Source organism: Apodemus sylvaticus, chromosome 19 (assembly GCF_947179515.1).
Source record: "Apodemus sylvaticus chromosome 19, mApoSyl1.1, whole genome shotgun sequence".
Classification (NCBI taxonomy): Eukaryota; Metazoa; Chordata; class Mammalia; order Rodentia; family Muridae; genus Apodemus; species Apodemus sylvaticus.
In genome coordinates this window covers 1571550-1588751 of record NC_067490.1, presented here as the reverse complement: position 1 = coordinate 1588751, position 17202 = coordinate 1571550, and the positions used below count along the sequence as shown (strand labels likewise).

The window sequence follows — 17202 nt, the reverse complement described above, 5'->3', positions numbered from 1 at the left end:
TTCCAGCTTTGAGCCTCTGCTGATTTTTTTTTTACAGTCACCCTTTACATCTCAGTGTGTCATAACCCACCTAACGGGTCATCTCAAATGTCACCCCTGACTGAAGTTCTCGAGTATGAGTCAGATGTGAATGCTGACTCCTCAGGGCTCCCCCTTTGATAGTCTTCTTAGGACCATCAGAAGAGTCTTCTATACCGGGCGGTGGTGGCGCACACCTTTAATCCCAGCACTTGGGAGGCAGAGGCAGGCAGATTTCTGAGTTGGAGGCCAGCCTGGTCTACAGAATGAGTTCCAGGAGAGCCAGGGCTATACAGAGAAACCCTGTCTCGAAAAAACAACAAAACAAAACAAAACAAAAAGAAGAGTCTCCTAAATCCAGTGGATAAAATCTTCCAGACCAAAGTGACAGCTTTATCCGGCTTACTTTCCTCCTGTGAAACTAAGCTCAGAGCTCTTCACGGTACACGTGTATTTGTATATAACTCGATTGCTTATTTGGGTGTGTGTATATGTGGGCGTATGTAGCCCACACATGAAAGTCAGATGGTGATTTTTTTTTAAGAATTAGTTCTCTTCTCTGACCATGTAGATCCCAGGGATCAAACTCAAGTCATCTCACCTAAATTGTTTAAGATATATCTCATCTTTTACTTTATGCATATGAGTCTTTTGTCTGCGTGTGTGTGTGTGTGTGTGTGTATGTGTGTGTGTGTGTACCACATGCATGCGGATGCCTACAGAGATCAAAATAGGGCATCAGATCTCCTGGGACTAGATTCGAGCTGCCATTTGAGTTCTAGTAACTAATTCTAGGTCCTCTGCAAAATGCTTTTAATAACTGTGCCTGCTGTCTCTCCAGGGCCTTCTTGGTTATGGTTTTGGTTTTGGTTTGTTTGTTTTTTGAAACTGGAGATTGCTGTGTTCCCTAGACTGGTCCCAAATTCCTCTGGTTCAAGGTATCTTCCTGCCTCAGCCTGCCAAGCAGCTGGGAAGAGGGCTGAAGTTTCATATTGTGCTGGGTGGTTTCCACAGCACAATCATTCAGATTGTAACAGGTGCTCAAAAATGCTGACTTTACATCTTATTATGTAACCCACCTAGCACGGGGCAAAAGCAGGGGCTGCAGACTTCCTGTCTCTCCTCTATCCCCTTGAATAGCTTCTCTGGGGTGTCCCTAGGTGACCATTGCACCTCGTTTTGTGTCCGTGTGCTCTGCTGAAATGTCTGTGATGTGTGTGTGGTTTTCACGTGAACGGAGGCAGGCAGAGCCGGGTCTGTGGGTTCAAGTGTGTCCTTAATCTTCCTGGAAGTTTGTTCAATGACTTCCCTCCAGGGATTGTTTCCTACGAATACCTCCAAGTACGTGAATTGTTTTCTGTGGTCCCTGATCTGGCTGGGCTTCTCTAAGGAGGGTGGCTGGACCATCTGCTACGTATCTGGGAGCCCCTCTCATGTCCCGACATGTGCTCACTCCCAGCGTTCGCACCCAACCGCATTTACTACTCCCAGACAAAAACGTGCACTGGAGCACCTAGTGAACAGGCAGTCAAGGCTCCGCCTACATTTTGCTTCCTCCTTGGAATTTCCAACCCTGTGCAGCCAACTGCTTCCCAGCTGCGAAGGGCGGAGTTTCCCAGCCCAGCCCTTTTTTGGCTTTATAAGTAGCGCTGCCTTGCCGGGGATCTGCACGTCTCTACACTCTCTGCACAAAGTGAAAACTATGTGCCACTCGCGCAACCATCTCCACACCATGACTGGCCTGAGGGCCCCTTCTCCAGTTCCTTCCAACGGCCCGGAACTCCGGCGGGGCTCCGGTCCCGAGATTTTCACCTTCGACCCTCTCCCGGAGCGGGTGGTAGCATCCACAGCGCGTCTGAACACTTCTCGCGGGCACCGAAAACGCAGCCGAAGGGTGCTCTACCCTCGAGTGGTGAGTATCGCCAGAGTGGGTAGCAGGAGGTCGCATCCCCCTGGAACCTGTAGGGAACAACTAGACGCGGGGACCTTGATCTGACGTTTTCCTCTTTTATCTGCTCAGGTCCGGCGCCAGCTACCAACCGAGGAACCCAACATGGCCAAGAGGGTCCTCTTTCTTCTGCTCGCCATCATCTTCTGCCAGATTTTGATGGCTGAAGAGGGTGTGTCGCAGCCCCTGGCTCCGGAGGATACTACCAGCGCAGTATCGCCTGAGCCCATCTCTGCGCCCATTACTGCCCCGGTCCTCGAGCCTTTGAACCTGACCTCGGAGTCCTCGGACTATGCTCTGGACCTCAAAGCTTTTCTCCAGCAACACCCGGCGGCCTTCTAAAGACGATGGGTCACAGTCCACAAAAACAAAGAGGCACCAGGGATACCTGGTGCGCGAGAACGTATCCCAAACTGGGACTTCTAAGGCAACGCTAACTCAGAACACTACCGCCAAGATGCCTGTGCTTGGGGCGAGCCCGAGGCACCGTGGGTCCTGGCTATGCTCACCGGGGATGGACTGAGACCTTCTCTAATTAATATTTATGTATTTATGTATATCCTCCTAGGTGAAGGAGGGGTGTATGTAATATTTATTCTAACTTATGCAGGGGTGCGAGATATGCCTCCTTGCTGTAACAGATTATTTATTACGATTTGTAGGGTCGGTAAAACAGAGTTGTGGGAGGGAGGACCCGGGTGGTAGGACTCCCAACTTGGGGATTAGTCTGGGGTGGGGGGCATAGGTTTAGGAGTAACCCTCGGTCATCCAGCACTTCAACTCTGTAGTCTGTTGTAAGGCTTCAGCAGACCCTTGGGAATCTGGTCTATGGCCTTTGATGCCTTCCTAGTTGCTTCTCGGGGGCAGCTGCAGGAGTCTTAGGTCCTTGATGCGTTGTCAGAGGGCGGCTGTCTGGGGTCGCCTAGTATGTTCTGTGAACACGAATAAACTTGATTACCTGTCATTATTAGCAATTCTCAAAGTGTATCATTTCAAGGGGGGGGAGGGAAGGGCGGGAGGCCGTGACTAGGTCCCCAGTTCGCACCCTTTCTAGGGTCCTGACCTCTTCCTTGGAGTTACAGACCTATATCCGGTCACCGGATGCTGTCATACATTGCTGGGTGTGCGGTTTTCCCAGTTAGTGTGTGGCAACCTGCTTACTCACTGCAGGCGGCGGGTAGCGCAACCAAGTGGAAGGGCGTGGCCTCGGGTGGAGGCGGAGCTTCCAGGCCACCGCTGGGGGGGGGGGGGAAGGTTGCTGGGGGAGGGAATGTCTGGCTTGCCCCCTGGGCTGCCGAGAACTGGAGTGCTGCGGACCCGAGCGGGGCCTGCCGGGAAAGGGGCGGACCCAGGGATTGGGAGGGGGCGGGGTCGCGTCTGTTGCTGCAACAGGGTGCGGCCGGGTGGGGGGCGCAAGTGCAGCTGCCACTAAGTCGGGCGTCGAGCAGTCCCCACCCCGTTCTGGGGTTCTGCGGGTCTCCGCACTTCCCCAGACCCCAGTGGGGTTCCTCCCGGCGTTCCGGAAGGTGAGTGGGGATGGGAGGCGGAGCCTTGGGCGGCCGGAGAGCCTGGAGGCTGCTGACTGCTGCAGACCCCAGGGCGCTGGAGAGCTTTGTGTGGTGGAGGAGGGGCTAGGGGGCTCGGTGAGAGGAAGACTGAGAATCAGGTGGCACGGAGGAAGAAGTCCCTGGCGAATCTTGGGACTGTCACAGGAGCGCTCAAGGGACTGGGCGTTGGCAGAGGCAGTCCGTGCTCCTGATAAGAGACGGAGGAGGTGCCACAGGGCCCCTTCGCCTCTGCAAAGGCTTCCTCTCTATTCCCTCCAGCCGCATCTTCAACCATGTTTTTCACTTGTGGCCCGAATGAGGCCATGGTGGTCTCCGGTAAGTCTCCTTCCCAGCCAGTAACACTCACCACCCACCCCCACCTTTAAACCTGACCTCTGCCCCCCTCCTGTCTGCACTAGCTTCCCAGCCCCAACGTTCTGCCCACGGTGGCCCCGAACCACCTGTGATTCCCAGCCTCCAAGGCATAGAAAGCGCCCCGCTCAGTATCCAGAGTCGCCCTATGGGTGCTCCACCTTTTACCCCTCTGTCTTTGGCTCTGCCACGGTCCCATTATGCCCTCGCCTTACAGGGTTCTGCAGGAGCCCACCAGTCATGGTGGCCGGAGGCCGAGTGTTTGTTCTACCCTGCATTCAACAAATCCAGAGGTAGGTAGCAACAGAGCCCGGGAAGGGAGCCCGTTTTCCTCTCTCTCTCTCTCACTCTCTCTCTCTCTCTCTCTTACTGTCTGCTCCTTTTCCCTCTAGGATCTCCCTCAACACATTGACCCTCAATGTCAAGAGTGAGAAGGTTTATACCCGCCACGGGGTCCCCATCTCAGTCACAGGCATTGCCCAGGTGAGGCTCTCAGAGCCTTCCTCCCAAAGCCCGCCCCCACCTTTCTCCTGGCAATTAAACACCTCTGATCGTGGACTTCTCCACTCTGTCTTTCCGCTGGTCTCACCTTCAGCCGACGCCCCCAAGACCCCTAGTTCTTCCTCCCCCTCCTCGCCTTGCTTTGCCCATCATACCCCTTCTGTCTCTACTATGGCTGCAGGTGAAAATCCAGGGCCAGAACAAGGAGATGCTGGCAGCCGCCTGCCAGATGTTCCTGGGGAAGACGGAGGCAGAGATCGCCCACATTGCCCTGGAGACACTGGAGGGCCACCAGAGGGCAATCATGGCCCACATGACTGTGGAGGTGGGGCTGGGGGCACAGGAGAGGATCTGGGTGGGATGTCAGGATGAGAGGACCATGACAGACCAGCCCACCTGTGACAGGTGATGAATCTGACAACCTCTTCCCACTGTTCTTTCTCTGTAGGAGATCTATAAGGATAGACAGAAATTCTCAGAGCAGGTTTTCAAAGTGGCCTCCTCCGACCTGGTCAACATGGGTATCAGCGTGGTTAGCTACACTTTAAAGGACATTCATGATGACCAGGTAAAAATAATCAGTTGAGGCAGACTTGGTGGCTGTATGATCCCAACACTGGAGTGGGGTCGGGATGGGGGCCAAAAGCCGGGAACCGTAGGTCACCTGGGTTACATATCAGTTCCATTCCAGCCTGGGCTACTCATTATGAGTTCCAGGATAGTCCTAGCTACAGGGTGAGATCTTGTCTCAAAACAAACAGCCTGGTGTGGTGGTGCAGGCCTTTAATCCCAAGACTCAGGAGGCAGAGGCAGGTGCATCTCTGTGAGTTGGAGGCTGGTCTGGTCTACAAAGAGTACCAAGACACACCTGTATAATCAACCGCATCTCAAAAAACAGAATGTGGTTAGTGGTAGAGCGCTAACCCAGCCTAGTGGGGGGGGGGGGGGCAGCTCCACCCTACACCACAAAACAAACAAAAGCCAAGATCCTTCCTGCTTCCTGATCCCATCTCTCAAACCCTCCTGAGACGGATTTCGCTCTCCCACAGGATTACTTACACTCTTTGGGGAAAGCTCGTACCGCACAAGTCCAAAAGGATGCTCGGATTGGGGAAGCAGAAGCCAAGAGAGATGCCGGGATACGGGTGAGGGAGAAGGGGCTGCTCCGTCACACTGGCCTGCTAGACACCCAGGAGGGGACAAGGGCACAAGGGAGGGTCCAGTGGAGTGTGGTTGGCCTAACTGAGTCAGCAGGGGGTGTCATGGGAGAGAGCAAGCAGGGGGTGGCGATAGAGAGTCTGGCAGCCAACAGGCCCTTACCCTTCTGCCTTCCTCACTAACCCTGACCTAGGAGGCTAAGGCCAAGCAGGAGAAGGTATCTGCGCAGTGCCTCAGTGAAATAGAGATGGCCAAGGCACAGAGGGACTATGAGCTGAAGAAAGCCACCTACGACATCGAGGTCAACACCCGGCGAGCGCAGGCTGACCTGGCCTATCAGCTGCAGGTGAGCACAGGTGTCTCGGTTGCTTGCTCCGTGGCGCTTCCCCTTTCTGGCTTCCATCTGTACTAGGGAGACTTTGATCTTTGCTCTGATTCTGGTACCCCCTTTTCTTTCTTTTAAAGATTTATTTATGGCCAGGCGGTGGTGGTGCATGCCTTTAATCTCAGCACTTGGGAGGCAGGTGGATTTCTGAGTTTGAGGCTAGCCTGGTCTACAGAGTGAGTTCTAGGACAGCCAGGGCTATACAGAGAAACCCTGTCTGAAAAAACAAACAAAAAGATTGATTTATTTATTTTATGTATGTGAGCACACTGTAGCTGTCTTCAAACACACCAGAAGAGGGCATCGGATCCCGTTACAGATGATTGTGAGCCACTGTATGGTTGTTTGCTAGGAACTGAACACGGGACCTCTGGAAGAGCAGTCAGAGCTCTTAACCGCTGAGCCATCTCTCCAGCCCCCAGGGTACTCCATTTGTGAACCTTTTCCTTGGTATGATAAAAGACATAAAAGCAGAGACTCAAAGCATAAATATCTGTACATGTATGTGTATCTGCACATACATGTAGACTGGAACATTCAGCTGAAAACTCCCAGAGAGACAAACAGATAGGAACTCAAGCAGGGACTGGAGAGATGGATGAGTCTTGGACATTCACTGGTCAGCCAGGTTAGTATAATCATTCAATCTCAGGCCAGTGTGTCTCAGGAGAGACTCAAAATATAAGGCAGAGGCAGGCGGATTTCTGAGTTCAAGGCCAGCCTGGTCTATAGAGTGAGTTCCAGGCTAGCCAGGCTGCACAGAGAAACCCTGTCTCGAAAAAACAAAGGGCAAATGGTGCCTAATGAGGAGTGACATTGTAAATTGTCCTCTGACCTGCACAAACATACATGTGTGTTACACACCTGTACATGTATGTACATGTGCACATACATGGAGACTAGACCATTCAGCTGAAAACTCAAGATGACAGGCAGGCAGTCTGGCATGCCATGAACGTGATTGACCAAGAGGTAAACTGTCTCTCTGTAAAGGCACCGGGTTGCAGGTGGGGAAGAGCTGTCCTGTCTCCCGCTCACCAAGCAGTGTTCTGGGTATGGGTCTGAACCTGTCAGAAGAAGAGAAACCTCTTCCCATGTGCATAGGGTGCCCCAAAACTATGATGATCAAAAGAGAGGGTGAGGAAGGAAACAGCCTTGAATGACGGAAAGTGAGCCTTGGGCAGCCTTTACATTACAAGAAGAATAACTGGCCCCTGTCATTCATGCGCTGCACATTTGAGGATCTGCCTGCTCACCAGGACTTATGGGTAAACCACAGGTCGGTGCCTGCATTTGCTGTGTGCGCTGGACACAGAATGCTGAAGAATTCTAGTTGGCTGATGCAGGCTCCACATAAGCTCAAACACAGAGGAAGTGCTGCCTCGTGTCTGAACTCAGGTTGCAGGCGGTTTCGCCGGGTATCATCAACAGTGTTTCTGGGTTTTGTTAGTGATTTTGCTGTTTAAAACGATGCTCGGGATTGAGGGTACAATACTCTCTCTCTCTCTCTCTCTCTCTCTCTCTCTCTCTCTCTCTCTCTCATACTAAAACGATTCAAATAGTACTAAACTGCTTAATGGAGACCCTCAGCACTGGAGGCTGTGAAGTGCCGTGTGGAGGCAGTGTGCATTGTTAGGTTACCCCTGTTCTACACTACCCCTGTTCAGGCACGAATTACAGTTCGCTTCTGTTCTACACTAATGCATCAGCTCGATGTGTTTTAATATACAATTTCTTTAATTTATTTGTTATTCAACCAGTTGTTTTTGTTTTATTTTGTTCTTCGAGACAGGGTCTCACTATGTAGCCCTATCTGGTCTGAAACTCACTATATAGACCATGCTGGCCTCAAACACAGAGATCCACCTGCCTCTACCCTCGAGTGCCAGGATTAAAGTTGGGCAACACCATGCCCTGCTTGCTTGTTTTGAGACAGGGTCCCCATACAGTAGCCCAGGCTAGACTCAAACATGTAGCAGTCCTCCTGATTCACCTTTTTTACTGTTGGAATTACAGTGCCTAGCTTAAAAGGTAATCTTTAAACAAAAACACTTAAACAGCCTCTGCCTCCAAGTGCTGAGGTTAAAGGTGTTCCTTTACTGTGGTGTGTCACACACTTTTTTTTTTTGGTTTTTTGGATTTGGTTTTTTTCAAGACAGGATTTCTCTGTATAGCCCTGGCTGTCCTGGAACTCATTCTGTAGACCAGGCTGGCCTCGAACTCAGAAATTCGCCTGCCTCTGCCTCCCAGAGTGCTGGGATTACAGGCGTGCACCACCACCGCCCGGCTGGTGTCACATGCCTTCAATCCCAACACTTGAGAGGCAGAGACAGGTGAATCTCTATGAGCTGAAGGCCAGCCTGGTCTACAGAGCTATTCCAGGACAGCCAGGGCTACACAAAGAAACCCTGTGTGGAAAAACAAACAAAAAGATTTATTTTTATGGTATGTGTTTATGTGATGAGTGTTTTGCCTACATGTTTATGTGTGTACTATGTGCATGTGTTCTTTCCCAGTGCCTGTGGAGATCAGAAGAGGGCATCAGATCTCCTGGTACTGGAATTACAAATGGTGGTAAAATGCTAGACAGATGGTGGGTGATGAACACAGATCCTTTGCAAAAGCAAACAGTGCTCTTAACTGCTGAGCTTTCTCTCCAGCCGCCATTATGTTTAATTTAATTACACTTATGTATGCTCAGTTCAGAGACAACCTGCTGCAAGAGCCAGCTCTTTCCTACCATGCAATTCCCTCAGGATCAAACTCCTCCAGACTTTGAGATAGATGCCTTTATTCCCCAAGCCATCTCAGCATTGCTGCTCTTCCAGAGGTCCTGGGTTCAATTCCCAGCAACCACATGGTAGCTCACATACCATAACCTTAGTCCCATGAGATCTGACGCCCTCTTCTAGTACACAGATGCACATGCGAAGGACTCCATATGCATAAAATACACACATAAATAAACAAGTAATTATTTCGAGATGGGCGGTGGCCCGTGCCTTTAGTCTCGGCACTAGGGAGGCAGTTGGCCTCTGAGTTTCAAACTAACCTGGTCTACAGTTGAGTTCCAGGATAGCCAGGGCTACATAGTGAAACCCTGCCTTGAAAAGCCAGATGATTATGATGATAATTATGATGAAGAAAAAAGAAATTTGAACGCACATGATCTCTGGAAGCTGGTTATAGCAGTTGCTTCTAGAAAGGGAACCAAGAGATTTGAGGCAAGAGGTGGGAGGAAGTCACTTTCTACGTATCTACTTTCCCTTTTGAGTTTATTTTGTTCCTTATTTTGTGTGCAAAGGATTTAAGAGTAAGATATATGCTGGCAGAGTGTAAAAGGCAGTACTGACTATTGAGCTGTCTGGGCTGGCATTGATGGTGGCTTACTCTTATGAATGGCAGCAAAGAGAAATGGAGACTTGTGAACAGGACTGCAGAGGTAGATTATGGCCACAAAGGGCGCAGTGCCCTCAGGACTCTCATACTATAGAGAATTAGTTACTCAAGAGGAAGACCTGGGAGGAACGCTTTGTCTCATCCCAGGGAGAGCAAGGTATCAGCCTCATCCATTCTGTCGCTAAGTCCTTAGCCTACCTGCTCCGAGAAGTCAAGAAGTGGTTCCCAGGCCCTGGCTTGATTCATTCAGTACTTGAAATGGATCCCACTACTGAGTAGGCTGAGCTGACCAGGAAACGGCTTCCTGGGTCTCTTCCACGTTGTATTCCACCGGTAGCGCTGGCTTTTCTCTCTGACCCTAGGTCAGGCTAGGGTTAGGTCTGTCCCTAGCCTTGACTCAAGCGCCCCTTGCTCCCTAGGTGGCCAAGACGAAGCAGCAGATCGAGGAGCAGCGGGTGCAGGTGCAGGTGGTAGAGCGCGCCCAGCAGGTGGCAGTGCAGGAGCAGGAGATCGCCCGGCGCGAGAAGGAGCTGGAGGCCCGCGTGCGCAAGCCGGCAGAGGCTGAGCGCTACAGGCTGGAGCGCCTGGCTGAAGCAGAGAAGTAACGCCCCCTTCCCCACCGCCCCTTCATGGCCCCAGAAAAGGCGCCCTGGCTAGCAATGAACCGCTTCCCTTCTGTCCCCAGGGCCCAGCTGATCATGCAGGCAGAAGCCGAAGCTGAGTCCGTGCGGGTGAGTTGGGGCATGGCTCCCGATTGACACAGGGAAGGGCTTGTTAGGGCTTCTTATTCTCTATTGCTTGTTCTTGGATTTTTGAGACAAGACTATTACTGTGTCACCCTGGCTGACCTGGAAACTTACTGTGTAAATAACATGGCTTCAAACTCAGGGAGACCCACCTACCTCTGCTTTCCAAGTACTGGGATTCAAGGCACTCACAATTGAACCCTGTTGTTGTTGCTGTTTCTTCTTTCTCCTCCTCTTCTTCCCCCTCCTATGTGGGGGTAGCAGGCTGATACATCTTGCCAGTGTGGAGGTCGGATCTCCTGGAGATTTTAAGTAAGGTTGTTGGCCTTATTGGCTAACACCTTTACCCTCTAAGCCTCATTGGCCTCAGAATTTGGTATCTTTAATGAGTTGCCTGTCCTGTACCCTCTACAGATGCGAGGGGAAGCCGAGGCCTTTGCCATAGGGGCCCGGGCTCGTGCTGAGGCCGAGCAAATGGCCAAGAAGGCAGAAGCCTTCCAGATGTACCAGGAGGCCGCCCAGCTGGACATGCTGCTGGAGAAACTGCCCCAGGTCTGGAGACGGGAGGGACTCTGGGGAAGAGGGGTGAGGTGAAGTTAAGTGACGGGATGGGGGTGGGGTTGTTAGGGGTGCCAAATATAAGGCAGGACCGAAGAGAGGAATTAAGGCCCATCGTGGGGTGAATCTGATGAATGGTGTGGTCTGTCTCTGCCTACCAGGTGGCAGAAGAGATCAGTGGTCCCCTGACCTCAGCCAATAAGATCACGCTGGTGTCTAGCGGAAGCGGAGCCATGGGGGCAGCCAAAGTTACTGGGGAAGTACTGGACATCTTAAGCCGCCTGCCAGAGAGTGTGGAGAGACTCACCGGCGTCAGCATCTCCCAGGTGAGGGGCAGGGCAGAGCGTCTGTGTTACTGAGTACCTAAATCATGTGATACTGAGGCCACATGCTGAACGGGCTTCTGGGAGCCTGGGAAGTCAGACAGACAGTGACTTTCTTGGTACCCAAGCCACCTTGCTGAAGACTATTCCCAGAACCCATGTCAGGTCCCTGCTTGGCTAGCTGCAGGTCATCAAGAGGCCTTGGAAACACATAGTGCCTGGGGAACGACAGCCACATTATATGTTGCCTTGCACATGCACGTGCACACACAAAAGGACTCCCTCCAACACGCTAAATGATGTAGCCCCAGGGCCGGGAAGCAGAGCATCAGTCAGGCCAGTCTTCTGTAGCCAGTGTGCCTGGGCACCACAGGAGAGCAAAGCATTAGCTGCTACCTGTTGGCAGCTGTCTCATCTCCTGCCCTATCATTACTTCCCTGGAGTTTACCCATCTGTGGGTCACCATCAGTAAGGTCACCTGTGACAGGTTGCCCATCCCTTGTCTCAAAATTGTCTTAAAGAGCTGGCCATGGTGGGATCCCAGCACCCAGGAGGCAGAGGCAGAGGCAGGAGGGTCTTGAGTTTAAGGCCAGCCTGGACTACACAGAGAAACCCTGTGTCAAAAAAAAAAAAAAAAAAAAGACTTAACAGTATAAACCCACCTCCTTGCTGGGGTGTTGGGAAATTGTTTGCAGAGTACTTAAGGCAGTGTTGAGTAAACCACAAAAACCATGTAGCTGGGTGTATAAAGCTTGAATCTCAGCACTCAGGAGGCAGATGAACATTGGTCTCTTGAGTTTGAGGCCATCTAGGGCAATACAGTTTGAGTTCGTTTTCTTGAGACTGGCTTTCTCTTTGAGTGGCCCTGGCTGCCCTAAAACTCAACAGATCTGCCTGTCTCTCAAGTGCTTTATCACCATCCCTTAGGACCCCTTCTTAAAAAATAAAACCACACGTGTCTTCATCAGGCTGGGTTTGCTGGAATATCCTTGAAGCCTGAGCTAGGCTTTGAGCTAAGGAGTATACAAAGTTCTAGTCCCAGTGACTACATGGATACTAAAACTTGCTATGTAGACCAGATCCCCCTCCTCTCAGCCTTTTCAATGTCCTGAACCCAGCCTTCCAAATGGATGCTATGGAGAGCAGATGCTGGATTCCCACGCTATCATGTCTTCTTTTCTCTAGGTGAATCACAACAAGCCTTTAAGGACAGCGTGAGCCTTCAGGCATCAATGGTACCTGGACATGTGGCCCAAGTGGTCTCACTGCATGCGCCTCCCCTGGCCTCCAAAAGGGGCGCGTCTCTCCTTGCCAAATAGTCTGTGCCTTGCCTCGCCTGGAGGGTTTGCACCCCCTCCTCAGCCCACTGCCAGTGCCCTTCACCAAGACTTCCTGTTATCTTACTTCAGCCCATCCCAACTATTTAACTTCCTGATTAAACTAGACTGTTTGAGCCTGGCTTATCTATACTTCTTTCCTTACCGAGACCAAAAGATAGCCCTGAAGATCTTAAGTAAATCAAGCACTGACAGCTAACAACTAAAATACCAGTTTCAGAGCAGCCTGCGTAGCAAGAACCCGACCCAATCTTTCCCCTAGAAGTTGGCTGTGCAGACTCCTGCAGTGAAGTCCATACCCCTCAAATACCCCACTCTATTAAATCCAGACCTATTATATTTAATGCCACTAGGAGGCGTAGTAGCTCCCACTTAGTGTTAACAGCCTAAGCCAAGTCAAAAAACTTAGAATGGTGTGACTACAGGTCACAAATTAACCCCTGAGGGATCTGGGATATCCTGGAGGGTTGATGATGGGGTCTGAGGGACTTTTCAGGATTGTGGGCAACTCTGAACCCATAATCTTCCACTGGCATTAGAGGTATGTCCAGACATACCAGTTCCTTCACCAGTAATTTCACCTACTGCTGAATGAGCACACAGCTTCACACCTTTTTTCCAATTCCCATTTATTTTTGGTTCTCTGGGTGATGTCATCTTTTCAATATGAAAAAAAGCAAGTTTAACACAAAATAGAAAGGTAGGAGATGACCAAACCAAGGGCAGGAGGAAAACGGGGCAAAGATGGTAACCTTCACTCTGGGAGTGTCTGCAATATCCAGGTGGAAGCATGCTTTCCCAAGTGTGGGGTCTAATCGGGAATTGGAGTGTTCAGAGACCAAGGCCTGGCTCTGCACGCCCCCATCCCCGTGCACCGTCTCCTGGAGAAAGGAGAACCAATACAGGGAAGACACTTCCAATGGCAGATTTGGCTCAGGGCAGCTGGGAGGATATAAATGGAGATAATACTGTTAATACCTCTCCTGAGGCTGAGAGATGAAGCAAGGAAAAAACAAAACCAAACCCTGTCAATTGAAAGCCTTGGTGGACTCCGAGTCTAAATGGCCCTGACTGGAACGCCCCACCCTTCTCTTCCTGATGACCTACCTCTAATATCCCCGCCTTTCCCCAATCCACTACTTTTAGATGCTGGCTACTGAGTTGTTAGAATCGGACTGGGGGCCGGGGGGGTCTACACAGGATCTGGAGCAGAACTCAGGTTCCTGGAGAATATATTGGAAGAATATTAACTGGACAGTTATCTTAAAATGGGTAACAGGAGGAAGCACGGGTAACACCCAGAATGTCAGAAATCCAAGTGGAAAGAGAAAGGAGACATTCCACAAACAAATATTTATTGAGTACCTGCCACGTGCCAGGCACTGTTCACCCCCCAGCCCAATGAGAAAAAATGAAACAAAAACAGGACAGAGGCAGCAGAAAGAAACTGGAGCACAAAGAGGGCAGTTGGAGAAAGCTGAAGGAACTGAGCAGCCTCAGGTGATGCAGGGCTCTCTCTCTGCCTTAGGCCTCTTCTTCTGCCTCCTCTCCGAAATCCTCCTCCTCTTCCGCGGTGGCATCCTGGTACTGCTGGTACTCAGAGACGAGGTCGTTCATGTTGCTCTCCGCTTCGGTGAACTCCATCTCGTCCATGCCCTCACCTGTGTACCAGTGGAGGAAAGCCTTCCTGCGGAACATGGCCGTAAACTGCTCCGAGATGCGCTTGAAGAGCTCCTGGATGGCCGTGCTGTTTCCAATGAAGGTGACTGCCATCTTGAGGCCGCGTGGTGGGATGTCACAGACAGCTGTCTTGACGTTGTTGGGGATCCATTCCACGAAGTAGCTGCTATTCTTATTCTGCACGTTGAGCATCTGCTCATCCACCTCCTTCATGGACATCCGTCCACGGAAGACAGCTGCAACTGTGAGGTACCGGCCATGGCGCGGGTCACAGGCGGCCATCATGTTCTTGGCGTCGAAGACCTGCTGGGTAAGTTCAGGCACAGTGAGGGCCCGGTACTGCTGGCTTCCGCGGCTGGTGAGCGGGGCAAAGCCAGGCATGAAGAAGTGGAGACGTGGGAACGGCACCATGTTGACAGCCAGCTTTCGAAGGTCAGCGTTGAGCTGGCCTGGGAAACGGAGGCAGGTGGTGACACCGCTCATGGTAGCTGAGACGAGATGGTTCAGGTCTCCATAGGTTGGTGTGGTGAGCTTGAGGGTACGGAAGCAGATGTCGTAGAGGGCCTCGTTGTCGATGCAGTAGGTCTCATCCGTGTTCTCCACCAACTGATGGACAGACAGGGTGGCGTTGTAGGGCTCAACCACGGTATCAGACACCTTGGGTGAGGGCACCACGCTGAAGGTATTCATGATGCGGTCAGGATATTCTTCTCGGATCTTGCTGATGAGCAGGGTGCCCATGCCAGAGCCAGTGCCTCCACCCAGTGAGTGGGTCAGCTGAAAGCCTTGCAGGCAGTCACAGCTCTCTGCCTCCTTCCGCACCACATCCAAGACAGAGTCAACCAGCTCAGCTCCCTCTGTGTAGTGGCCCTTCGCCCAGTTGTTGCCTGCCCCAGACTGACCTGGAATGTAGTAAGGGGAAAAAAATTTAAAGAGCTTAATCACTAACATATGGGAGAAACACAGTCCTTCTTAATTCCATTGGGCACAGGGAAAGAAATCCGCTCCACTTAACTCACCAAAAACAAAGTTGTCGGGTCTGAAGATCTGGCCAAAAGGACCTGAGCGAACAGAGTCCATAGTCCCGGGTTCTAGATCCACCAAGATAGCTCGAGGGACATACTTGCCACCTGCAGGGATTCGAGTAGATGTTTGATTGATCAGCTCAATTTGGAGTGGGAAATCAGGCACAAAGCATTAGTCATTCCAGGCACTACCACCTGGTGGCAGTAGAGCTAATCTTTAGTCCCTTTCTGTTGTGTGTCTAAGGGGAAAAAATGGGAACCATGCAGAGGGGTAACATACTTAAAAGTGTGGAAAAACAGGGCGTGGTAATGCTGTCCTTAAACCCAACAGTTTGGACGTAGACCGATCTTTGTGAGTTCCAGGGCGGCCTGTGATGATGAATGGGGTCCCTGTCTCAATAGGAAGGCAGGGAGAAGTGTTAGGGGATTTCCGCCCTCACCTGTGGCTTCATTGTAGTACACTGAGATTCGGTCCAGCTGTAGGTCGCTATCCCCGTGGTAGGTACCGGTGGGATCGATGCCGTGTTCATCGCTTATCACCTCCCAGAACTACATAGGGAAGAGCAACGAGATCTCAATAGCTCAAGTCCTAAGGGATGCCTCCAGCCCCTCCTTTCAGCTCCAGACATGCTCAAACGACGCTGAGGTGCAGACACTGCAATTCCGTTATCTAATTGCGGAACCTCCAAGGAGGAACCTATGGCCCTTAAGGTTACAATCTTTGTGGAAAGGACGAGTGATGGGTGGGTCAGGGGTTGTAAGCATCTCTATGCGCGGGTTAGAGCCCACCTACTTTAGGGCTTAGCACAAAGTTGGTTCCTGAAGCCAGGCACCGCCCTTCCAGGCCAGCACAAAAGAGGGTTAGGGGATAAAGGTGCGGCCACTGCAGTCGCCCACCCCTTACGTCCTCCACGTGACTGCGGTGGCGGGCCGCTCCACCAGCAAACCACAAAGGCGGGAGCTGTGCGGGCGGGGACTAGCCCGAGGGGCGGGGCCAGTGCGCCCCCGCGGGCAAGGGCCGCATTGTCCCTGCGCGCCAGGGGCTCCAACCCCGCCCCCAAAGGGTTCCACCCTTCAGCTACAATTTAGTGGCCGCACTTCCTCCCTCCCCCTCCCCCAGCTACATTGTAATTGCGCGCTAAGAGTTGGCAAAAAAAAAAAATATTAAAATGCCCCAGGTCCTCCGATCTTTATTCCCTTCCCTCTGCTTAGTCTTCCCGATACTTGAAAAGATTACACTTTCCTGCCGCGCACACCCTAAGGTGTCTCTTTTAAGGGCAATGAGAAATAAAAGTAGGCCCAGTATCTAAAATAAGCCTTGGGATGGCGGGTTTGATGGCGCCTCCAAGCCTTTGTTGAGAGGTAATGCGCACCGGGGCACCTCTGCAGCAGCCCGCCAAACCTCGCCCCTTCCCCCTCCATTCTGTTTCAGTAGGGCCCTCCATGCGGGGTGGGGGTGGGGGTGCCGCAAGGGGAAAACCTGGCCTCGGCTTTGTCTCGGAACATTTCCGCATCCCTCCAGTCCTCGAACCGTTAGAAAACCCCTTTTAAGACCGGCTTTTTACAGCCCCTCATTCTCTAAACCCAATAGGCTCTTATAATAGCTTTCCGAAAATGTGCCAAGAGAAACAGTTCCTCATTTCTCAATATCAGAACGCTAGCTACAAATATGGGTTCTATTTATACGTGCAAAACTTTGAGGGGACAAATCTGCTGGGTAGCGAATGCAAATGCCCCGTGAATATCGCTCATGATTAACACAGACTTCTCATCCTTACATATTTCAGCTAAAAATTTAAAATCCTTACCTTAGCACCGATCTGGTTGCCACACTGTCCGGCCTGAATGTGCACGATTTCCCTCATGGCTACGGTTTACTGTAATAAAATTTTTTGATGGTTCCAATGTAGGTACCGAACAAAAAAAGATAATTAAGGTTTTTGGTTCTTTTTTTTCTTCTGGGTCGGTCTCAGACTGAAAGGATGGTACGGAGCCCCGGAGGCTGCAGCAGCGAGATGCGAGCACGACCGCAGGAAGGTTCTAAGAGGCAGAAGAGGCCGGCGAGCGCGGGAGGGAAGGCGCGCAGGGCGGGGCGCGCGTTCGCGCGGCCGGGGGCGGGAGATAGGCGGGCGCCCTGCAGACAAAGCCTAACCAACCAGTCGCTGATTAGACCAGCCGATCACGTGCCAGACCACCATTGGTCTC

The 17202-nt window shown here is 51.6% G+C and overlaps 3 protein-coding genes across 6 annotated transcripts; 2 read left to right on the top strand and 1 right to left on the bottom strand.

The window, feature by feature from the left end:
• The first annotated feature begins 1663 nt into the window (after positions 1-1663).
• Positions 1664-2936, top strand: Ier3 (immediate early response 3). The gene is made up of 2 exons (XM_052163389.1): positions 1664-1930; positions 2039-2936. Exons 1-2 carry the CDS (start codon positions 1721-1723, stop codon positions 2306-2308), a joined length of 480 nt encoding a protein of 159 aa, XP_052019349.1. The 5' UTR covers positions 1664-1720; the 3' UTR covers positions 2309-2936.
• A 391-nt stretch (positions 2937-3327) lies between these two features.
• Flot1 (flotillin 1) lies at positions 3328-12413 on the top strand. Of its 4 annotated transcripts, XM_052163006.1 has the most exons (13): positions 3328-3492; positions 3793-3849; positions 4103-4178; positions 4278-4368; positions 4568-4711; positions 4835-4954; positions 5436-5531; positions 5738-5890; positions 9748-9929; positions 10014-10059; positions 10489-10626; positions 10794-10958; positions 12141-12413. In XM_052163006.1, exons 2-13 carry the CDS (start codon positions 3807-3809, stop codon positions 12171-12173), a joined length of 1287 nt encoding a protein of 428 aa, XP_052018966.1. In that variant the 5' UTR covers positions 3328-3492; positions 3793-3806; the 3' UTR covers positions 12174-12413. The 4 variants fall into 4 exon arrangements, with proteins under 4 accessions (XP_052018966.1, XP_052018967.1, XP_052018969.1 ...); XM_052163007.1 differs by lacking the exon at positions 3793-3849 and having other exon boundaries at positions 3329-3492; XM_052163009.1 differs by lacking the exon at positions 3328-3492 and having other exon boundaries at positions 3829-3849; positions 4103-4182.
• Positions 12414-13626: 1213 nt separating this feature from the next.
• On the bottom strand, positions 13627-17059 carry Tubb (tubulin beta class I). The gene is made up of 4 exons (XM_052163005.1): positions 16806-17059; positions 15438-15546; positions 14992-15102; positions 13627-14874 (listed from the first exon to the last, which is right to left on the bottom strand). The coding sequence occupies exons 1-4, from the start codon at positions 16860-16862 to the stop codon at positions 13817-13819; spliced, it is 1335 nt and encodes a 444-aa protein (XP_052018965.1). The 5' UTR covers positions 16863-17059; the 3' UTR covers positions 13627-13816.
• Positions 17060-17202: the final 143 nt, after the last annotated feature.